The sequence below is a fragment of the Microtus oregoni genome, unplaced genomic scaffold (assembly GCF_018167655.1).
Source record: "Microtus oregoni isolate MIOR12 unplaced genomic scaffold, Mior012 000000F_ref0000247, whole genome shotgun sequence".
Taxonomy (NCBI): domain Eukaryota; kingdom Metazoa; phylum Chordata; class Mammalia; order Rodentia; family Cricetidae; genus Microtus; species Microtus oregoni.
In genome coordinates, this window is record NW_024543059.1 from 30,847,448 (window position 1) to 30,871,901 (window position 24,454).

General features: G+C 43.9%; 1 protein-coding gene across 2 annotated transcripts in view; it reads right to left on the reverse strand.

The window, feature by feature from the left end:
- Positions 1 to 287: 287 nt before the first annotated feature.
- Positions 288 to 24,454, reverse strand: part of Gabrg3 (gamma-aminobutyric acid type A receptor subunit gamma3) — a 490,239-nt gene continuing 466,072 nt past the window's right edge. For both annotated transcript variants that reach the window (XM_041649068.1, XM_041649075.1), the window contains 4 exons: positions 17,991 to 18,143; positions 12,544 to 12,740; positions 12,221 to 12,280; positions 288 to 8,369 (listed from right to left, as the gene is read on the reverse strand). In XM_041649068.1, coding sequence (XP_041505002.1) covers positions 8,088 to 8,369; positions 12,221 to 12,280; positions 12,544 to 12,740; positions 17,991 to 18,143 — 692 coding nt within the window. In that variant the 3' untranslated portion in view covers positions 288 to 8,087. The remainder of the gene's footprint in view (positions 8,370 to 12,220; positions 12,281 to 12,543; positions 12,741 to 17,990; positions 18,144 to 24,454) is intronic.

Below are 24,454 nucleotides of genomic sequence, written 5' to 3' on the forward strand. Positions count from 1 at the left end.
TTGACTTGACTGGACCGAAATGTCCTGCGTCCCATGGTTGGTTTGAACGTTTCTGTACATGAGCTTGGGCAGGAGTGGAGAGAGGAGCGTCCATCAGAACTAACCCTTTCAACTTTGCTGCCATAACCACCCCGACCTACTCCCCCAGGTGTAGAATCTGCTATGGAGTTTGGATCCCAAGAGATGCGCATCAGAGGGGGTAGTTGCTGTTGCTTGTCCTCAGTACCAGCAGTGCCCACCCAGTTGGCGCTCAAACTAGAAGGACGTGCAGTTCAGTATTTCTGACAACATGTGCATTTATTTGTATCAGAAGTACAAACATAGGAATCCAAATACAAATACAGAGGGCGACCCAGCCACGAGGCTCAGCTGGCTTCTGGCTGGGCTTGGCCCTGAGGGCTCGGCGGGGTCGCGACGTGCAAGGCAGGGCGCGGTGCCGCCGGGGTTGCCAAGGCACGTTGGGCACAAGGGCGCCCTCGCTTCACTAGGACACCACGAGATGCAGGGTACAGGGACTCACGTTTTCTGGTGGAGAGGATGACTCTCAGGGACAACAGAGCACCCGGGGCTCTTGAAAGCCACTCGTGAGGGGCCATCCTCTGACCCCGACCCTACCTTTTTACGGGGCCAGCACTTGGGCAGGACAGCCGAACTTTCCTACACTCATCCCTCGCTCAGAACTGATGTTGCAATGCAATGGGATTCTGGGATCAGCCCACTGTAGGCTCCACAGGCTGCAGGGGCTCCAAGGAGACAGAGTAGACCCCGCATATTTTTGCCTGAGACATGACCCAGAACCATGAATGTTTTACTTCACAGAATGGCCCTGAATACTCTGCGGCTGAGACCTAGGCTTTGAAGGTTCAGCCAGTTCCCAACCTACCTAGGTTTATCTGTGAACAACTACGTGACTTCTCAAATAACACTCCAATGTCAGTGTACCATCTAAATATTGAGGAGGACTTTCACCCCATCAGAGAAACCTGGCCACAGTGCACAAAAAAAAACAAAGGCACCCAAGCAACTCTGGGGTGCTTAATACGTTCTCCACATCGGCTTCTGGTCAGGCACCTCATCTTGATTTTTTTTAAAAGTATTTGATCCCATATTTTGGGAAAATACAATGATTGTCTCTTACTCTATCTGGGCCCCTCTTTTCCTTTCCTCTTCTTCCCCCCGTTTCCTGATTGCCTTAACCAGAGGCTCACTAAGCTAACATGCGGTCACTAGGAAGCTGTGCTCCTCTGTGTTTCAACTACATTTGGGGTGACGGGTAGAGTAACGCACACATTAATAAGTTGTCCAGTTTTACCGCGGTACACACAAACACAGAAACACACGCCACTGCATGTAAACACAAGATTCCCCCGTCACTGTGAACCCGAAAAGCGCCACACTTCTAGAGTCTTTCACGGAAAACACAAACAAGCAAAGCTTTGCTGAGTCCAGGTGCTGCTCGTAAAGACAACCGGTATCTATACGCAAGCATGTCACTATGGAAACGTGGCCTACTAGCACAATTGGCCACGGAGTCTTTGGGGGTGTTCCCATCATTACTCTAAGCCAGAGACAAAAAGAAGAAAACAATAGTAAACATGTCACTACTATGTATTTAAAGTGACCATAGCTAAAGAAAATGGCATCACGAACTGCTGGACAGTAACTCTTAGACACAAGCGACATGGTAAGCGACAGAGTAGTGGTTTCTCTGGGCAATAAAACTGGCAGCTTCCAAAGATGCCGCTGCATGAGAAAAAAGAAAGCATTCCTAGCCGATTAAAATGCGATCTGGAAGGAAACGACCAAAAATGACAAGAAGAAAGGCGACAAGGGAAGAAAGGCCAGGTGGCAGGCACGCCTCACGCTCTGGGAGATGCTCGAAGAGGGGGTGGAGGGACTTCTGAGGAAAGAGCAAAAATCTGGACTCTGATCTAAGATGAAAATTAAACTTTTGAAACGCTTGCGTCATTTTTCCTGATATATGGCCTAATTCTGCGATAGCGTAGAGAAGACACCAAATCTTTGTATTGCGTTGATAGCTATAGGTGAGGATGTGGACAAGAACTACCGTGGAAGTCATGCTACACCCTTCCTGTGTATGTGATGGACAAGATGAAAGTTCACGCTTCAAAGTTATGTGAATTTTCTGTTTTTAATCATGGAGACAGTTTCTTAAGGAGATTTTGTTTGTTTCTTATCTTTCTTCTTCATCTTTAGTTTTAATTTGCCAGACCACCCTGAAAGTGGAAGGATACAATGATATGGCCAGCTCACTGAATGTCATCTGTGACTGTCAAGGTTAGACAGAGGGTTGGGCAGTCGGGTCTTCCCAATGTGGGGTTCTGTGTCTTGGGGGACTTCACACAAACATAAAATGACAAAAATCTTTCCTGTTGAAAATCTGAACAATTCTTGATAAAAATCTGTTGTAGTGATTATTAATTATTGCAAAGCCCTCATTCCTCGCCCCTGACAATCCCCAATCCCACAGTGGGAAGACTTTTAAAGGGTGAGTCTGGAGGCCCTTCCCAACAGATTCCTGTGAGCCAAGACACCGGCTCTATGTCTAAGAATGTGATGTAGGCTGATCTGGGCTCCCATGACAGTTGACAAGGACGCTTAAGAGTGCCTGTCCAGCCAGCTGTCCTGAGAAATCGTATAGTAGGTTCAGGCTCATCCTTGCCAGGAGGACTCGCCTGACTCTGCCAGGCGGCAGATGTCAACATTAAGAACTCAGCCTGTTTGGGGAGAAAATCAGAAGGTGGACCCCTGTCACCACTGTTCCAGCCATGCATGACCTTTTCTGGCTTCCACATCGAGTCTCACAATGCTCATAAAGCTATAGCTTAGGGTCAAAGGTCTTTTTTCCTAAAGTGATTTTGGGATTCACTCTATAAAGTCTTGTGTATTAAAAAATGATCCGTGGTAAAAGGAAACTTTCTTTTATGAATGGAAGCTAATGACAATATCATAATTTTGAGATGTATGGTACTCGGGGAAATGAAATAGCCATGCTGTAAGCACCTGGTCTAAGAAAGGCATATTTAAGAAAATGGGCATTGGCTTTGCTACATTTACTGAGAAGGTACTTCAGTGGGCAGGGCAACCAGGAGATATCCGGCTCTCAGCATGTTATAGGAAATATAAACACCACAGTTATTTCCCCAAATTTGTAGGGGGCTTGTCCCGGGAACCCTCAGGATAAGAGAACCCTCAGTTACACAAGTCCCTTGAATGCAGTGGTACATTGTATGCACAGACACTAAGCAATTCTTCCCCACCCGTTCAATCACCATGAGATGGCTTACACTGCTAAAGACAATTCTACGCCAGTAATAATGACCAGGAGCTATGCTAGGGTTGGACATTCTTGACGGTGGTTGAAATCACAGATTCAGAATACATGGATGCAGAAGGCAGACTGCACTTATTGGCAAAGGTAGGAAGAAGCATCTTTAAATATTTAGAAAAGAACAAAACGAAGCAGGGACCAGCTCAGTTTGAGAGGTTCAGTTGTTGAAAGTCAATCTCCCCCACAACCCCAACCCCAATCTGCTCAGCTTAAACTACAGAGCAGACAGACAGGTCTTTCCTCCCCACAGTAACCATTGTTGACTCACCCCCTGCAGCCTGTTCCTTGGGCCAGGAGAGCCCTGCACTGTTTACAGCTGTGAAGAGTTAAGGGATAAAGTAGCCTTAACTGTGGTCTTAATTGAATAGACCAAGCAAAGCATTTACATTTGCCTCAATTACCAAACGTAACCTTTTGTAGCTCCCTTTTGCTTTAGCTTCTAGCCAAAACAACATCCAAACTTTCCTTATCTGGGTGTGGAGTGTGTGTGTTTAATTATTTACTAGCTTATATAACATTATCTAGAGACACCTGCTTAACTCAAAGCATGGAAACTTTTTAATAACCAATAAGAGTTCAATTCAGATTTTCGCACTGATTTATGTAAGGTGGTTTAAGGCTGGGATTTTATTGCAGGAAAGGTAACAAAGAGGTTTAAAAGTCTTACTGGGAAGATTAGAACCAAAGAATCATTCTAGTAAAAGACACATTGGAAGCAAATAAGCAGAACCATCTTCTCTTTTAACCTTCATAGAATTAGCTCAAGCTTTTATCATGGGGTTATTATCTTATAAGCCGAAGACATCTTAAAAGAGGGAAGCAGAAACATTCTAACTTTAAGGCTTCAAAGCCATAAACTATTTAAAAGACAAAGCAAGTTCTTATTCTGGGACTGATGACTGTGTTACCATAACATCGTAAGTCACGGGTCTTTCTTTCCTTCTCTGTATCCTGTTAGACTCCATGTTTACAATGGAAGGTAAGACAGTGAGGGATCAGAAATGGAATAGTTCATCTTGCCTGCTTCTTGAGCATTCGGTTCTTAGGCCATGCTTATCCTGGTACTGCACACCCTTAGACCCAGTGTTTACTATGGGCCACTCGTGGTGGCCACTGGAAGGGAACTCAGAGAAAATTGTGAACAAGACCCTTGCTGTGTGTTAGCAATCCAGTTCTTCTCTTCCCATTCCCAAACACCTTTCCATAAGTGTGTTACCACGCTCCAAATCAACAATCTAGCAGTATAAATGGAATTCAACATTTCAATGCTTGCTTAGTTATAGACTATGTTTTTCTCCAGTCTCTATGCTATTTTAATATGGAAACTTGTATGTTTTTGAATTCTAAGAGGAAAAAAAAATACTCAAAAACAGTTGCCAACCCACAAGCAGATTCAAGATGCTCGGTGCCTCGCGGGCACTGAACTGACAGAAGGAAACTACGGTACCTGGGGACCAGCTGTAATTGCTTCAAGTGTCAAATACAATTTTCAGTTTGGTATTCGAGACAGAAGTGACCAAGGAAGCAGAGGTGTTGTTCATCTTGTTTTCTAGCCCTTTGGATAGAGTGGACCACTGCTTCCTAGCTGGGATTGTGATCTGGGATGACTGGTCCCTTGCTTCCATTCTTTCCAGATGTGGCATTGTGTAGAGCTGCAACACACATCTAATCGTGTTTCTCGGCAGCAGCTTATTACCAGGCCAAACAGCCTGGACCAGGGCCGTTCTGTGGACATTTACCCTCAGGTTCCCACATGGAACGGTTTGAGGTTAAGGACAAGCATTTTCATGTATGAAAACCCGCAAAAGTCTGCAATGAACTCAGTTGGTGCGAACATGAACATGCCTGGTTGTCATATGAAAAATGACATCCCATTTTCATTCATGCACTAAAAATAGCAGTAAAATTGAATATGAATTACGGGTTACTGTAGGAAATGGAAACTTCTGGAAAATGGAAACATTGGGGGGCTATACATTTTATTTTAAGGCATATGTTGGGTAAATTGGGGGCAGTGTTGGCTGGGTCTAGAGTAAATTTATTAACACTGTCCTCTACCCTGCATCTGGGACACCCAGGGTGAAACTGTCCAGGCTTTGAAGAGACATTTTGCTTTCATTCCCCTAGTATGGAAAATACTTTTTTAGTTTTTTCTCCATCAACCAGGATGTACTTTAGAGGACAGACGGTCACAGTTTTCAGTATGATCCACAGTGGTCGGAAAGCTGGAATCTTTGCTCAGACAGAGCCTACTCATTTGGAGTGCTTCTAGGAGTAAGGGATGCGGTAGCACCTTTGAAAGGCAGGTCGTTCAGACCACTGGCCAAGCGTTCCACAGCTCAACAGGCAAAAGAAATGGAGGGGTGGGGCAGACTAGAGCAGGCTTGAGCTCGGGAGCTATACACAGGTCCCTCTTAATCAAGGAGGAGAGCTGGTGTCTGCGGAGAGGAACACTGTTTACCCTCCTCCAGGTGTACCAGACTCTCCATGGAGTTTATGTTTGAAAGCTCCCCACTTTGCCTCGAGTAATGGGCAAGCATCTCCCCTGTTCCATGCAGTAGAATGGTTTATCCTGGAAATTCGAGCTGACATGGATGATTGGATTTTACTGAGAAACAGGCTTTGGCATGCTCCTGGTCATGGGCTGGCTTTTTCCGTGTTTTGAACAGCATCACCAAGGTTGGGCAGGAGACGATGACTGGCTATGGGTGTATAAGTCTTACATGGAAAAGTCTAAATGTTGACGAGTTTTGAGAGAAGAGGCAACTTCAGAGTTGTCCTAAGATAGCAGGGAGTCAGTTCTGCCATAGTAAATCCTTGTAGGTTTTAATTCTTGAGAAAAAAAATTACTAGAAAGTTTACTTTTCTCCAGAACTTTTGAAATGTAACAGGTTAAAATTATTTGTTTGTTTTTGTTTTTGGAGACAGGGTTTCTCTGTAACTTTGGAGCCTGTCCTGGAACTAGCTCTGTAGACCAGGCTGGCCTTGAACTCACAGAGATCCGCCTGCCTCTGCCTCCCGAGTGCTGGGATTAAAGGCATGTGCCACCACCAGCCGGCTTTAAAATTCTTACTAGGAATTCTAAACTCAGTGTTGCATGTGTGGCTTTGCCTTGGCCTTCAGTACTGTGGGCACCTCCAGAGCTGGCCTGCCAAAGGTGGGTATTTCAGAGACAGTAGCTCACTGTATGCAAAACTCCCCCCAAAGGAGGAGAAATTCCATTTAAGCCCTCATCTTCAGCTTTTTCTCCACAGGTGTTTATTAAGTTTTAAGTTGAATTTTCTAGCTAGAGGTCAACTGTCTGGAGCCTTCTGTAGTAACTATTATGTACAACATTTTAGAAAGAATTAGCAAAAATACTTAGTTTCAGTTTCCCGGTCAATGTTTTGCCTTTTCTAAGTCATCAGACAGCATGTATAATAGAAACTGAAACTGAGCGACTCTCAATAAAAGTAGTTCAGTTTTGTGGGAGCAAAGTACATAGGGATTCTACAGTGAACGCTGTCATCACGCTGAGATATCGCTCAAGAGTGCCAAGGGACATTTTAAAAGGGTCACAGACCTGAAGTGCACAGACCTGAAGAGCATCCGGTCATAGCAAAGAACTAATACCAAGAAGCAAAATGTTTTGTGTTACAAAAATATCAAAAGAGAATTGATTTGGGGGGAGGACATTCTTTGGGATTTTGCTATGTATCCATATTTCAAAGTATAAAATCATTTTTGCTCATCAAAATGTGTAATTCAAGATAACCATTACCCATTTTTTTTTTGCATCTAAAGTTAGTTTGGCTTGAATAGTTAATGCTCACGATTAAATTCTCGTCTACATTACTTCACACTCGGGAATACAGTTTCAAAACAAAGGTCTGTCCATGTTGCTTGTCTTTGTTTGCAGGATGAAGACAGTTACTGAACCCCGAGACTGAGACTTGGTCCTGTCAAATACAGCTCTTACAGAAACGCCAACATGAAATGTGACTGGTCCAGGAGCCCAGTATACAAACACAGCTGATAAAATAAAGTTACTACGTTGTGAGATTTAGAGACAAACAGCAGTTGTGAGATCACAACAAGTTTTAAAAGACACATTTTTCCCCCACAGATGGAAACTTGGGGCTGATACATATGAGCACCTCCCAGGCAGGAAGGGAGGGTGCTAGGAGGAGGGTCGCTAGCTAGGCATAGCAGCGCCTGAGCAGACACCTCACCGAAGAGACCGAAGCTGACTGCGGTTCAAGCTGGATCTTGGAGTGAGGTCGGCACGGATGCATCTCCAGTGAGGGAGATGTTGTACACCCAGGCTCTGGTGCCAAGGAACACAATGGGCAGATACACAAGGGTGAGGGCCTGAGGGGACCTCTGGATATTCGTTTGCATGTCTTACAGGGGTCTTTGCATGGTAACTGGCAGCTTCTAATATCCAAGGCCATTCATACATATCAGACTACAGGTCAAAGGGGATTAGCAAGAATATCACTTTAGAATGCAATTGCTGTGTGTGTGTGTGTGTGTGTGTGTGTGTGTGTGTGTGTGCATGTGTGCACATGTGAGTGTCTGTGAGTGAAATATTTATAAAGAATACTTTCTGAGTACCTCCCATGCTGCTAAAGGGTAACATAACAAACTTGAGTAGTGTCTTCCCTGCTACGTTTTGGTTGGTCACTACATGTCTGGGGGTGACGGAAGGGAAACAAGTAAATCAAGTACTCTCCAGTCATCCTCAGAGCAGCACTTAAAGATACAGGTATCCCACCCAATAGACCAGGTTGAAGAGCAGGAAGGACGTGGGGAAGAAGACCCGGGAGTAGGAGTCCAGTTCTGAGACGTCGATGTGGATACGCCCTCTCCTCCACGAGCCTGACTTGCACTCCTCGTAGCAGCAGAAGAAGCTCTGGCAGTCCTTGCCGTCTAGACACTCATAGACGCACGTGTCCTCGAACTCCTGCCAGTACAGGGAATTGTTTAGCGTGACCATCACTGGTGGCGGAGGCCTCATGTCCAGGAGGGAATAGTTCTGCAGGTAACAAGAATAGCACAGCAATCAGGAAAGGCAGGTAGGATGAGCCTGGGGAGCATCAAGCTCTATAGGTGACATCTTAGGTCTGCTTTCAGGCAAGAGAGACTCAGGTCATACCCACCCCACACTTATTCAGAACTGGTCACAACCCATGCTTTGCACCATTGCAGCTCAGTGAACAAGGAAAACCATGTTGCCGGTTTAAAACTTTGTATCCCAGGTTTTGGGGGTAGGGAGAACAATATAGTTTCAAAATGTGTTAGCCATTTCAGGGCTCCATTCCATTACCTTGTAGCAAATGTAGCAAATCCGTGCCTATCATAGATTTGTTCCTTGAATTTTAGACCACATGGATACGGAAACATGGGGAGAGAAATCTGCACCTATTTCCTTTTCTTTAGTTTGTTTTTTTTGTCTTGTTATCCGATGAAGCCTCCTGGAGCCTTGCCCATGGGAAGCATGTGTGTCCATAGATATTGGGGAGAGTCCAGCCGTAGGCAGGATGCTTTGTACCCAGTGTTCACCAGGAGCCATCAGAAATCCGCTCTGTAGCAGCTCGCCATAGCTCTGGGGCATAAGCAGAGGTGGGGGACATGCTGGGCAAAGCTCTGATGAGAATGGGCACCAGCTGGCCTCATGCTTCTGAAGCCCAAGTGTATATCAAAACCACGAGAGTCGCCTCTGCCAATTATCTGGCGTATTTGAAAAACATGCGTCTTTCTGGCAAGCTCTGTTTGGGAAAGATCTATCTTTACTAGACGATAACTCTTTTGAGAGTTTTCTTACAGGTGGCTTTGACATTTTGCAGATAGGCATTCATTCTCTCGGAGAGCTAAAACACTCTGTACCACACAGTCTCTCAGTGATGGTATGAATGTGGGCTGTGGGCAGAGGAGACAGTAGACCTTGTGTAAAACTCTAAAAATAACTCTGAAGCCATTTCTGAGGCCTTCCAGCAGCAGTGCTCCCCCTCTCCCCTGGGAACCAAGGACCTATCAACTTCACATGCATGTACTGGAATGTAAGGGATTTTCCATCTCCCTGTGTCCTTGTGGATGTTCTCCAGATAGAACTCAATTATTGAAATTGGGGCAAGATAACCCTTAGATGTTGACTCAGTTCCTCAGCCTTGGTCAGGGGATATTGACTCAGTTCCTCAGATATGGTTAGGATGAAAAACAACCCCCAGGCTCTCCCCATTGTTTCTGTGACTTTTTGCTTTAAAAGTAGCCTGAACCAGCTATTCAGGGTCTTTCTGGCTTCTCGAATGCTGAAATACCCTGTCGCGACAGAATTAATTAAATTCTCTTGCTTTTACATCAACTGTGGTGTGAGAGTGTTTTCTTGGGGCAACTCCTCCTTGGTAATTGGACTCCAGGGTCCAATACGTGAGGGAAGACACCAAGCCAGGCCTGGCACCAGCAGTATCTCCAGGGATAGAGACAAACCACCAGAGATGGTGACTTCAGAAAAATCAGCACGGAGGGCTCTTGGAACATGAGCGATCTCTGTTTCTTGTAACTTAGGGAAGTGAAGACCCAGCTTGCTGAAGCCCAATGGAAGCTCTGCAGTCAATGGTCAGGGGAGCTCCAGGTTCAGTAGCTTGGGAATCCGAAATGAGTTCCACTTCACAGGACTGAACTAGAACTTAGGACTTGACAGTGTAATCACTTCTCTCTATGTACTGTGGGGGCCAGCCATGATAATCTAAGTCTGCGCAGGTCACCCAAAGAAAGTTCTTGACTTCCAACCATTATCACCTGGGACTCTGGCCATTGATAAATTTAAATAAGAGGCCTAAGTCTCAATAGTTTACCCTGAAGCAATACCTGGTAGCAGGAAAGAACCACAGGCTGAGGTAACCCAACCCCCACCCAAGGGCAGACCATGCAAAGGAAATGCCTGACATTCTGACTGCTTTAGATATGATCACCTGCCAGCACACCTCACCAGGACACCCCTAGACAAATGTCAGCCAATCAGGGTCCTAATCCTCAGAGACCCCTCACCCCCACCTTTACTACTATAAAAACCCAATTCTAATTAAGCTTGGCGCTCTCTGGATATTCCAATACGTTGGACATGCCAAGAGACCGAGTTTGCAAACTTGATTAAAATAAAAGCTCTTTGCTTTTACATATGGGACTCAGTCTCTTTTGTTGGGCATAGCAGTACCAGCTCACTTCTCTCAATATTTCAAACTATGCTTAAGAGACACCTAGCAGATACCTCTCTAGCCACCTCTTTGGTCCAGCCAGTGTCTGACTCCTCCTTCTGCACCAGGCCTAAGCCACAGGCCCATGTCCTTCATGGAACACTGGTTCCCAGATACCTGTGAAGGGCATTAGCCTTGCAGTTAACAAGTTAGGGAACCAAGGCCCAGGGCAGTGTGAGTGACTTGTCCCAACCATACACATAGTCCTAATTCTGTCTTTATCCCTTGGAGACTTCTCATTTGGGTTTTGTTATTTCTGGGAATGCACTAAGAGCCGAAGTGGTGATAATTCTATGCAATGGATAAATGCTCTCCCTTCTGCCCCCATGGCTGTGTGAGCCTTCATTGGCCATCATCCTCGGTGTACCTTCTTAGCTGCGGAGGCACCCCTTGTTGTGAACTTCTAGATCATGAACCTTTCCATTTTGTCCATAGTTTGCCTTTGTGGGGGAGAGTTCCCCTTTTCTCTGAGTTAAAAGATTCCCCCTTCTTTCTTTTTGGCAGAAGCATTCCTACACCAAAGACATCAATATTTTTCCTCAACACCCAGGCTTCTGGGTGTGAAGATGTGCTCATTGGGCCTCAGGTTACTAGTTCTGATTGGCGTCTGTCTCCCTGCACCTCACTCTCTATGACTTTGTCTAACAGTCATTGGAAGCAGTTTCTGTTGGCTTCTCAGGGCTGACAAGATGCTCGCCCGCTACCCTTCTGACAACACCCCATGACACATTTTTGTAGAGTAAAGACTATGTATTTTTTCCTCATAAAAATGGTTGAGATGCACAGAGTATAGGGCATTGTTAAGAGCTAGGAGCCAGTCAGGATGCAAGGTGGCAGGAAACATTCAGTGTAAGTAAATCAAGGAATGAAAGTCACGGTTGCACACAAACACAACACCTGACCTAAGGGTCGGTGGTTTAAAATGACGTCTCTAGGTTTTCATTCTAGTTTCTTCATAGCCTATAGATAGGTGTTAATTTTGCTGTGCTCTGATTCACTGTGACCATAAAATGAATTGCTACTTAGGCATACATTACCACAAGAGTGCCCCAAAGGAAGTGAGGGTGCCATGCTATTTGTGAGGAAAGAAGGGCATTCAAGCGGGGACATTCAGGCTAGCAACCACAGAGGGTGGGCAGAGAAAGAAAAGAAAAAAGAAAAGACCAATCTGTGAACATGAAGCGAGAGGCAGAATAAACATTGCATTACAAATCAAAGGTTAATGTCTCTAATAGATTCAATATGCAACTACAGGCATTTCAGATCGTCCATAAAATGTGACACATATAACAATTAACATAAAGAAAAACCTGGAAGATTGCTACTTCAAATATTAAAAGAAGTTTGGTCTGGAGAGATGGCCATCATTTAGTTTTTTAGATTGCATGAATACATACAACATGGATGTCTGCAGTGCAGCCGGAAGCGCACAACTTGGCTCCATCAAGGTCCCCATGTAGACAGGCTAGGATGTTTCCCCTGCTGTGCAAATGTTCTAACTTGGTTGTAATAAACTTTTTTTTAACGGATCACATGCAGCACTCATTCACATTTATGAGGAAGATATCTTTCAGTGCAAGCTTAGTTTAGGCAGAGTTCCCAGAAATATTGGCATCTTTAAATCTATACATACAGAGGGTGCTTGTAGGCTTAATCGGTCAGGAATCCATCTCGTGGAATCTGGATGCAATAACTGCAAAATAAAAAGAAAGAAAGAAAGCAGAGTTGGAAAGTGGCCTTGGAACTCTGCAGTCTTCGGAGGATAAGCCCACTCTAGCACTGCCAGCAGCAAGCACTGACCCGGGAATAGTGGGCAGCATCTCCATCTTAGTGCCCCGCCCACAATTCAGTCTCATTTCTGGATATCCCGAAGGACGTAAAAGGATTTCAGCACACATTTCCCTTAAACGTCCCTCCTGGTACCTCAGGGATACCCTGGCTCTCCCAGCCACTCACTGATGCCTTCTTCTTCCTGATGGCTGGCTTTCGACAGCTGGAGTAGTAGTTGAGGGTGGCGTACTCCATCAGGGCGGCAAAGACGAACAGGAAGCACACGGTGACAAAGAGGTCCATGGCGGTGACGTAGGATACCCGAGGAAGAGACTTCCTGGCAATGGTGCTGAGCGTGGTCATAGTGAGCACTGTGGTGATGCCTGGAGAGGGGACAGTTGTCAGCGTAAGGGGACAGTGCACCAGACCCGAAGGCCAAAGGCGACACAAAGTAAGAAACACAGAGATTTTGAACGTTGACTCCAAGTGTTCCAGGCAGGTGATATGTGGCGGCTGCCCCATGGCACTTGACAGTGGCAGAGCAGCCTGTGCAGCGTGATCAGCTGCAGTCAGGAGAGGAGCAACCAACACCACTGTGTGCAGGATGAGTTGGAGGGTCAGGAGGGGAGGCACCTCCAGCACATGTCCCGACCGCATTTCTGATGTGTTACGGGACCACGATACAATCCTACATCTAGGAACACCCGTAAGACAGGTTTTCATCATTCACTGCTTGTTTGGCATTTCACCTTTACAGTGCTTTTAGATAGAGACGCAGCCTCTAGCCTTCCCGGATGTCCTATGCCGCTCTGCACACCAGGCTTCCTGCCTGCTTGCTGTGTAAACTCTGGCCCTTCTGTACTCAGTCCCAGCATCACTCTGAGATGCCCTCTCTGAAACTAGGCAGGGACTAGTTTTCACACTTCCCACTCAGAACCTCTCCGCTGTAATTGGTTAACCTTAGTGGCTCACACTGCACACAGCTATTAAATCATAGGACACACGATCGTGCCTCATTCTGTGTTTCATTTGTTCCGTTTGTCTTCTTGTTTCTGACTTTCCTTCCTGCTGTCTGTAAGTTACCACAATCATCTGTAGACTTCCTTCTTGATGGTTTCAGATTTTAAGGCCCTTGGCAGCACCTGCAGGCCCTATGATGTCTCTGAGCGCACTGTATGGTGTACTATATAAGGGAGTGTCACATTGCACAGCCTGTCAAGGGGTCCTTCAACTAGTGTGCACACAGGATTTATCCCTTTTTCAACAAAATGTAGACACCTGGTTGCTTTTTACTTTTCTATGATTACAATGTAGTTGTCCTAAATATTTTCTTTAAAGAGTTAAAGCTTATTCAGGCCACATTAGATTCTCAATGGTTGTAAAATTCAGGTTGAGAGGCTGTTTCCTTCGGTAGAGACCGCTTCAACAAGAACCCATTGTCATTCAGGCTCAGGCTGTGATGCCCTGTAAGAAGAATCTTGTCTTTTTTTTTTTTCTCTACTACTTTCAAGAATCTTTTTCCATTTTTGAGTTTGATTATAATTTGTCTTAGCATGAAATTCCTTGGAGTTATCATGTTTGGAATTTACTTAGTTCCATGAATATACGCATCTGTCTGCTTTTTGGAAAACTGGAGAAATATTTAACTACTATTTCTTTGAGTACATTTTCAGCCTAATGGGCTTCTTCTAGGGCATCTATGGTAGAAATATTAGACTTTACTCTTCGGTATTTCACAGGCTCTAGGGATGATGTGTTCATACTTTTTCAGTCTATTTCTTCTGCTTGTGGCACAATTTTTTCTTGATTTACACTGAAGTCCACAGATCCTTTCCCCTGGCATGCTCAATCTTGTGAGTTATTTCTTTCACTACAGTGTCACCTGTCCTAAACATGTACATGGTTCTCCACTGCACGGTTCTGTCTTCATGAGCTGTGCTCCTTCATTCATTCACCTCAAGCGTGCTCATCAGACATGTTCTCGCTAGCATCTGAGAAGCCTGCTCATGCAATGCCAGTATCTTTGCTACCTCCAAATTGACATGTTTGATGGTGTGACTTTTGATTGCATTTTGGATATCCGGGGAAATAGTGTCTGTGATTAGAAGTATTATTCTACAGTAATTAAAAGCTGTTAGAAAAATGTATGGCTCAATAAAATCAATAAAAATTGCATTTTCTAAAAAAGTTATTATATTTTGTCAGAAGCCAATAATACAAGGTGTCTTACATATAGTCAAAATTTCTCCTAGCCCCATACAATTTTGCTAAAGATAAATGGGAAGGAATGTTCAGATGCGTTTATTATATACAACTAGTAAATCTTCATGGTGGTCTATATTGTCCAATAACATGAAGTACGCATTTATTCAAATATCTTTTGTGTTCTAAATATTCTTGTTTTCTTCATTTAAACTTTTTGTTTTTTGAGAAATTTTTTATATAATCCAATATTACATTCATAAGTTTTCCTCTAGAAATTGCACACCTTCGACTTTACCATCCAAGTGTGTTCCGTGTAAAGCGAACTTTTGTATACGGAGAGTCTTTGCCAGGTCCATTAGCCACAGGGTGTTCTTCCATTGAGCAGAAACATAGCTCGTTAGCTTGTTCTTTTATCACGCTGTCAAATGTCTGGCACGTGCAAGGTCCAGGAAGGACGTTCTATCTTGGCTCATAGCATAGGATGTTAACTCAGCATGGCAGCAATAGTATGGCAACTGGGGCAAGGCTCATGCAGGTGTTCACACCTCAGCCGATGAGGCAGCAGGGAGCTCTGATAAGCTCGGTTACACTAGACTTACCCCTCATATACCTGCCCTCGCTGACACGTGTCCCAAAATTTCTGAACGTCCCGAAACAGCGCTACCGTCTGGACATTAGACCCTGTGGGGGATCTCGCGTTGGTATCACAACAGGAAGCACATTACAGAGCTCCTCTCAGGGAGAGTAAACCATCAGCAGGCAACGGGGCTGGACTAGAACTGGGTGCAGCCTCCCGAGGCCTACTTAACAACCTTCTTCTGGCAGTCAGGCCTCTTCTCCTAAAGGTTCCATGGCAGTAGCGCCAGAGAAAGAAGACTAAGTCATGATCATAGGCAGCCCTCCAGATTCAAGCCTCAGCACACGGAGAGCAAGGACGTATTCGCTGTTGTTCATCATAGACATAAATGCCTCTGGGTCCTTCAAAATCACATAGAACAAATGTGGGAAGGCCTTACTGTTTAAAAGTCAGGATCCTTTCTCAAAAGGTGTATTTCGGTGCTGAATTTAGACCATAGCAAATTAGACATGTACTTCAAAAACTACTGAGAATCTGCTTAACATGTTTTCTATACATGCCATAGATAGACAGATATACACAGGGGAAGCATATCTTCTAGGGAATTAAAGTGTCAACCAGAGTATGACATCAGAGTACCTCATCCAGCGGGATCTTTGCTTGTACTTTTTAAAAATTCCCTTTCTACTTATTCTTTGTGTCTTGCACATCATGTAATTCTATCCCATTCATCTCCCCATCTTCCCATCCCTTCGTATCCACCCTCGGCTCTTGCGACCTCCCCCGCCAATAAAAAAACATTTAAGAGAAAAGAAAAATCTCATCGTAGATGCTGCAGTGTGATTCAGTGAGTCACACAGTAAGCCATTCAGTTTACGTATCTTTACTTGCAAGTGTTCATTGCAAAGAGTGACTGGTCTGGTTCGAGGCCTCTGATTTCTGCTATGCCGTGGATACTGGGCCCTCACTGGGACTCCGCTTGGATATCCCATTGTTGCCCTGTGTCATGGAGATCCCGAAGCTTTGGATCTGCAGGACCTGCTCCTTCACAAGCTCTGCCAACACAACCCTGGTTCCAGGCCCGCAGTCTCTCCCTGTCCCCACCACCAGGGTGAGCTCCCCGATGTTCACCTTACACAGCAAGGAGCAAGCGGCGGGACCAGTTCTCCTGTTTTCACACCCACACCTACATCACCAGGGCCAGCTCTACTGTGTTGCTGAGGAGAGGAGCAGGGGCCACTCTCCCAAGTGTTGCACCTGGTGGAGGGGCAGGACCGGCTCTCCCATTATTCCCTTAGGACAGCTCTCCCAACTGCCTCAGGAGGCTGAAGGGTGGGGGCGGGTTATCTTTCCCTCACTGGAGCAACCATCTGGCAGATGAGTGGTGGGGTCGAGGGCTAGAGCTCCCATGGTCATGTTTCCTGACTGGGCTCATCTGCACCCCTGTCAATACAGTCAGTTCTATTGTGCTGCCCAGGTGAGGTGCAGGGCCAGCCTTCCTGAGTGCTGCAGCTGGGAAGGGGGAGGGTTAGCTCCCTCATCTGCTGCAGGGTCAAGGGAGGCATCTCCCTCTTGCTCATGCTGCCATGTGACAGACTAGTAATGGGGTCAGCTTTCCCAGGCTCACACCCTTGGGGCTAACTCACCCACATCCCTGCCAACAGGGTCAGCTCTACTGAGCCACCAAGGCATGATGCAGGGCCTACCAGGATCTTTGAATTAGTCAATTTCATGCTTTTAATCAGACACGGGACCATGGCAGAACTTGCCATGTACGAGAGTCTCAAAAAAATACTTTCACGTCCTCAGAAGATCGAAATGCTTTTTCCTATTATTTTCAACTGGGACATTCTGCAAATAATGTAGAATTATTATTTTGCAAAGAATGGTAGATGCTCATGCTAGGCTTAGATGTACTCTCGGCCAGAGAGCTCCTCGGTCACAGTGTGAGATCTTTGCTCTTGGGATCTGAATTTCCAAAATTTTCAAAGATTAATGAAGAACCAGAGCATATCTGAGGCCTGAGCAGGCTTTAGAGTTTATGCTGGCACAGAGACCACTGTGAGAGCCGACCTGGGAGTCTGCTTCAGAGCTAGGAAGAGGGGACAGTTAGGAGCACAAGCGTTAAGACTCCAAACTGCAGCAGATTGTATCCGGTGGCCAGCAGAAACCACAATGCCCTGGACAAGCAGATGTTATAGTGTGATAGCCGAGAGCTACATGGCTTGGGTGGATGCCGAGGAAGCCGCCTACTGCACAGCACCTTTGCCACTGAAGCCAAGAGTGCTGAGGACCAACAGATTGTGAAGATCAGTGCAGCTATGCAACAGGCCTTTATCCCCGCGCCATAGCCTAAAACCAAGTTAACTTGGTTGGGCTGGGAAATCATGCTCTGTCCACCATGGGCTAATGCATATAATTATAAATTATTATAAACTATAAATTATATGCATTAGCTAAATTATATATAATTTCTTATATGGAGCCCATTCTAAGAAACAAGAAACTTCTCTAATAGTGAATCAGCAATGAGGATCTGAACATTTTCTATATTCTAACAAGTGAGTTTTATAAAAATTAAATATTTGAAACCTCCTTGGAAGAAAACTGCCTATTTTTCTGATGCACACTTTGACTGAATAAAACTTAATTAAAGAGAGAGAGAGAGACAGAGAGAGAGAGAGAGAGAGAGAGAGAGAGAGAGAGAGGAGAGACCAAACTTGAATAGTGAGAAAAATTCACATAGCTCTTAAATCAATTATATTTGAATTCTCTTTAATTAAGATATTTTGTGAATGCTTCTGCATTGACCTTGCACAGAATGGTGGATGAAATTTTATTTGCAGCTTACCTAATGTGGTCCTTGCTGGTGTCGCATCTTTTTTGATCCAAAATGACACCCAGGACAGAACCACAGTCAGGATGCAGGGGATATACGTCTGGATGGTGAAGTAGCCCATTCTTCGACTCAGTTCAAAGTAGATCGTCATGACAACATAATCACCTGCAATAAAGCATTCCCCAAATCAAGATGACATCCATGGGTTAATATAGAGTGGGGGAAAGGATTTATAATTTCATTTTCTAACTAAGTTACTTGGATGAAAACTACAAGTCCAGGGACACCAGTTGGAAAAAGCGTCAAATGCTGGTGCCGTTGAGCTGCATCACGCCTGTGACTTTGTAAATACGTTACTGTGCCGTGTAAAGGACACACTGACACATGTTTATCGGTTGGAGACAGGCACGCACATCTTCTAACAGGCAGGTCATCTGATAAGAGGCTGTTCAGAGACCATCTATGTGCTGCAGAATTGCATCAAGAGTTACAAAGGAACTTCAGCCCTCAAACAGAGCTTGGTCATTCTAAGGCTTTTTGTCTTCAATAACAGCAGAAACGAAATGTCCATTTTCATGTGCAATTATTCCATTGCTTTTAGAGCATGGTGCATGGCAAAATGTCGGTTCTGCCTCACTGCGCCACTTCAGGGAGAAGACACAGGCATCTCTATATGTTGTGTGCACCCCTACCCATGTCTTCATCATCCTGTCTTCACAGTCACTTAAAACAAAAAGAAAGCATTGCATATCTTTTTTTTCAAAGATTTCATTTATTTATTATGTATACAACATTCTGCCTCCATGTATGCCCACATGCCAGAAGAGGGCGCCAGACCTCATTACAGATGGTTGTGAGTCACCATGTGGTTGCTGGGAATTGAACTCAGGACCTCTGGAAGAGCAGCCAGTGCTCTTAACCGCTAAGCCATCTCTCCAGCCCCATCACATATCTTAAAAGAGAAGCATGCAATAACTTCATTAAAATCTGGTTTTACTTCATGCCCAAGGTCATTTTAATCTTAAAATAATAGTTATTAGAATTAGCAAAACATGGGGAAATTTAAGTACACCAACCATGTAAAAAGTTAATTAGCTAATATGATTATGTTACAATTAAGTTCTAGAAAATCTTTAGAATAATTATTTGGATTGTTAAGCAGCTGTTACTGAATGATTTTTAAAAATAGATTTTAATGTTTAAATATTAGTGAGACCATTTCCCTTCTGATACAACCATTTTCTTACATGTTTAAGTTGCAGACATCTATGTTTAGAACCGTGTTTATACCAGACATAGCAGTCCCGTGTTGGTTTATACCAGACATAGCAGTCCCGTGTTGGTTTCTAACTAGATGAAGGGTCAAGAGCATGGGACGATGTTGCATCAAAATTGCATGGAACTCTTACTTCAGCTTCAAAGTCTGAAGTACCAGAGACCTTGTACTCTTATGTTAAAAACAAGAAAGCAGTATTCAATACACGCACTGAACATCACCACTTTGGTGGTTTCAAAAAGGAAATGAGATTACAGGGGAGGCCCCTATCCCAGAATCTTAATGATGGAGAGAATCTGGAAAGATGCAAAAGATGAGATACCCACAGAAGATGTAGAAGGTGTCAGAGGTCAGAGGTCAGAGGTCAACAAGACACATGTATCTGAAGGAAATTTGTGGAGGCTTAATGAAGAAAGCAAGAGTGACAGGTTTCCAAGGCCAGCGGACAGGCTCACGCTGGTCACCAAGGTCCTCCCACTTCCCACTCTTTCAGATTGGTGGGTGGGGTCTGAGGAAGCTCCCAGCATACACTACTTGTCAGAAGTGTAACCCTCATGACATATTCCCAGGATTCTTCAAACGGCCAAGTTTACTAAAACCAAATAGATTCAGAAAGACTTTCACAGCCATTAAAACCCAGGAAGATTTGGTCACTAAATGCAGCGTGATATCTGTCATTGCTAAAAGGAGGACTGTGGAGGAAAACGAGGAAACCTGGCCATTATGGTGTCTCCTTAATAATGCTGACTTGACCTTAGCTTGTCTGTTTTCAAATGTGCTACAGCAACCTAGAGCAGCAAGGAAACTGGGTCCGAGGTGCCAAAGGACCCTATGCTGTCTGCACAATTTTTCTGTAAGTCTGAATTTTTTCTATACTGAAATACTCATTAAGGTTTTAAAACTAGAGCCCCCAACTCTTTATTAGAGGGTTTTCATAATTCTAAGACTTTACAAAAATTTTTAGTTTGATCGAGACCAACCCTTTCACGGTGCATCCATTTGAATAGAGCATCTGCTGGTGAAAGAAATGGGAGATTGATACGTGGATGACGTAATCTACTCTTGGCCAATTGGAGCAACCTCTTCACCTGTCTATAGTGATTGCAAGCTAACAACTTTCATTGTACCCATCGAAGAGATAAGTTTTCAGGACAAAAGACTAGTCCAAATTATGAAGCTAGAAACTAGTGACAAGATGCTGTCTCTAAGCACTGCTTACCTGGGGGGGGGGGAATAAAACACAACCAAACATGTTATTATCCAGCAATGACATGCAGCATCACCTTACATCTGACTTGTGAAATGCTAGTTGTGAGGCATCATGAAAGTGTGGAGCCTTTTTCTAGCCACATTTCCCCTTCCTCCTATAGTTTGTTTAGTTGTTTGTTTGTTTTTCTCTCCAGAGAATTTTCAGATTTTTCCAAGAAAGACTGAAGATTCTGCAAAGAGCCACCCCATGGGGCTACCGAGAGAGATGCAGAAAATCCACGCCTTTCCCTCTACATGTTCCAATGCAGAGGAGCAAGGACAGCCAAACTCATTCACTAAGCCAGAGGTGGAAACCTACCACAATTTGAGGCTAGGGGCAGGGCATCTGGGAAAGACAGAACACCATGTGATTAGAGAGACGCAAGACTACCTGGCAAGGCCAGCATTGTATCTCAAAGAGGAATGGGAGTGATTTCAAGAACAAGACCCACAAGCACAGATCCTCTCTAACACTAGGTCCTATGTTAAAACACCAGGTGATATCCGAGTTCTCCCTCACCCCAACACCCAGCATAACAAACATGGCCAAAGGTCAGGAGTAAAATCAAAGCACAGACAGGGCAAAAGATGTGCTTTAAGAAGAGCAGAAAGGAAGATGCAGAGAAAAGTGGGAAGCAAGAGACAAAGATGACCTGACGCTTAAAAGGTTGCATTTTATTTATGCATATGTGTGCGTGGTTAAAGGCACTTGTCCGCTATGTGACATGGGTGTTGGGAGTTGAAGTCAGGATACCTGTAAGAGCGGCCACAATCACTGAACTTTTGACTAAATGTGCTTTTAGTCTCACTGAAAGTCATTCAATTCTTCAACCCACTTCCAAGCATGCAATATGCTTTTCTCAATATCTGCTTCAGTACAAAACATGCATAGCTTGCCTGTGAAATTATAGTACCTACAAAACAATCAAAAATAGCAGTCTGAAAAGACAGCCAGCTGAACCAGAGCTAGTTATGAAAAAACTTAATTAAAATAATCACTTCATAAAGTAACCATTCCAATGGAGACGGTAGATGTCATGAAAGATAAAAATCGGGTCAGAATTTAAAAAAAAAACAATCAAAAAGAAATGAAAGAAATCCAAAGACCCATTTAGTAAGAGAGATGAAGCAACTCATTGGATGACCACAGTCAAACAGACAAACAAACCAATGCACCACTAAACAGGTGAATATGATTATTCACTATGAAACACAAAATGGAATTTGAGTTTAAAAGCCTGAACAGGGTTAAAAAAACACCACGGGAAAGGAACCAAGATCTTGGTAAACCTAGGTTATTTGACTAATCCACAAAGCTCCAACACCAGGCAGGACAATCCCAAAGCACACAAAGTAACAAGAGTTACTTTCCTCTCATGACTTGTCCAAGTTATTTATTATACAAGACCTAAGCTATTTAGAATAGGATTTTTGTATTTATTGTATATAATTTCATAGTAGGTTTAGAACTCCCTTACTTAAACAAAAGGGGAAGGTGTTGCAGTAGCTCCTTCTGCTCCTTCAGCCAATAGCCGCTGAGATACCAGCCCCCTGGGGTGTGGTCTCTCTCCCTTTAAAAAATTGGCCACTTCCCTCTGCTCACGCTCTGGCTTCCAGCTCTGCTTCCGGCTCTGCTTCCAGCGAGTAGGCTCCATTCCTGATTGTGCAGAGGGCTGTTGTCTGGGACAGTGATCTGTAAGTTTTTCCCCCTTAAAATAAATAACATCTCTAATAATCATAATTCCAAACTGGTATGGGATTGTTTGTGACTTACGCCTTCAAATAACAATGACAATTCAACATCATTTAAAATGACAGGACAGGACCTTCCAGGAAAATGAAAGACTTGAAGGTGATCTCCGTGACAGAGAAGAGTCAAAGAACACAGAATCTATTTAAAAGAGATAAATAACTTTGGGAACATTGCAAAATTAGAGTGTTTGAAAAGTTTGGAGAGTGAGCTGGGCAATGAACCAAAAGGAAGCAGGCAAAGGTAAACAGCTCCAGCCTTGTGGCTTACTCTTGGAAGAAGGAAGTAAGCCATGGGCCCTGGTGCAAAGAAATTGGCAGAAACCATCATCTCACAGTCCATGAAAGTGTCAGATCCAATTTCAAGTCTTGGCAAGACAATTATTCTTCCAGAAGAAGTACAGAACAACAAGGAAAACAAGAACAATCTTGATCAAAAATAATTCTGTGAGAATCATCATCATGTCTGACTTCAAATTATAGACTAGAGACATAGTATAGGATCCACTCAACATGGGCACAAAATCAGACATGTAACTCAGGAATATAATTGAGGATCCAGACCTAAGTCTATGCAAGTACAGTTTTGACAAAGGTGTCAGCAATACACTTTGGAGAAAAGAGTCTTCAATCAATGTCAGGAAACATGATTTTTAACATGCATGAAAAAAATGGACCTTTCTCTGTTGCTGTGCACAATACTCAGTTTCAAATAGATCAGCAACCTTAAGTTACATTACACCTTATACCCTCAAACTGCCAGTAGAAAAACAGGGAGTAAGCTTCAACTTATAGGCATAAGTATGAATTTTCTGCACAGAATGCCAGTAGCAGAAGAAGCAAGATCAGAAACTAATAAATGGGCTCTTAAGAAATTAAAAAAACCTACACAGAAAAGGAAAATTTCAAGCACATGAAGAGGAATCCCAAAGAATGGGAGGGAAGTGTTCACAAGGTATACATTTAACAGAAGATTTATGTTTGGTATAGACAAAGAGATCGAGGAAATAAATCTCAAGAAAACAAACTATCTATTTAAAGAATGGCTACATTCTTAGTATTACCCATCTCTCATTCCTCCCTCTCCCTTTATATTATCTTTCCTGCCATCTGTTGAAATAGTCCCCCAATGTCGTCCTCTGGCTCTTCTGTAACTCCCGTGTCCTGTCCCGTCTCTATCTAGAACTCCTACTCTCTCTGTATCCACTTTCATGGCTGCTGTAGTTGTTCAGGTCATATAGTTAAGTCTAAAGATTCAGGGTGAGCATCCACAAATAAGAGAGAAGTGTAGTGTTTGCTGTTCTTGGTCTAGGCTACCTCGGTCTATTTTCAAGTTCTATTCATGCATTGAGAGAGAGAGAGAGAGAGAGAGAGAGAGAGAGAGAGAGAGAGAGAGTTACTTCCATACTTTATTCATCAGCTATAGAACAGTTGGGTTGCTTCCATCCTTTAGCTACTGTGAACACAGGGGCAATGAACTTGTCTAAGCAAGGAACTCTGTCATGGAATTTCAAATCCTGTGGGTATATGCCAATGAGTGGGTAGAGCTGGGTCAATCAGCTTTTTTGAGAATTCCCCATTCTGATGTCCACAGTGGCTGCAACCGCTAGCAATGCCATCAAGAGTGGGTAAGGGTTCCCCTGTCTTCAGCTCTTCACCAGTATTTGCTCTCAGTGGCTTCCTTGATCATAGACATTCTGAATGGGGTGAGATGAGAATTAAAATAAATTGAGTTTATAATTTTAAAAAATTTCCACAAAGATATCTTTAGTGTAAATTTATCTCACAGATAGACATGATAAATATTCAAAGAAAAATTAATTCTGCATTTTAATTGGTTGTGGTTTTCTGGAGCCATCTCCAGCTGTTGCAAAGAGAAGTTTCCTTGATGAGGTGTGAAAACTACATTTATAGATTGTTGTTAGGGATTATGCTGGTTTAGTAAATTTGTGGGTGTAGGTTCTCCTCCTTGATGTCACTAGCACTGAGTAATTAACTAGGTTTCCAATATAAAAATGCAGAGTTGTGGAGCTCCGACCCAATGGATAAATTTCCATGCACTCCCACACCTAAGGCTCGGGGAACATTGCAGAGGAGAGGGAGGGAAGGTTTTAAGAGCCTGGGCGTCAGGGATTTTTCTGTGTTGTTGTATCTCCTAGTAATGTCAGCAGCGACACCAATCAAGTCTCACCAACGTGACGGC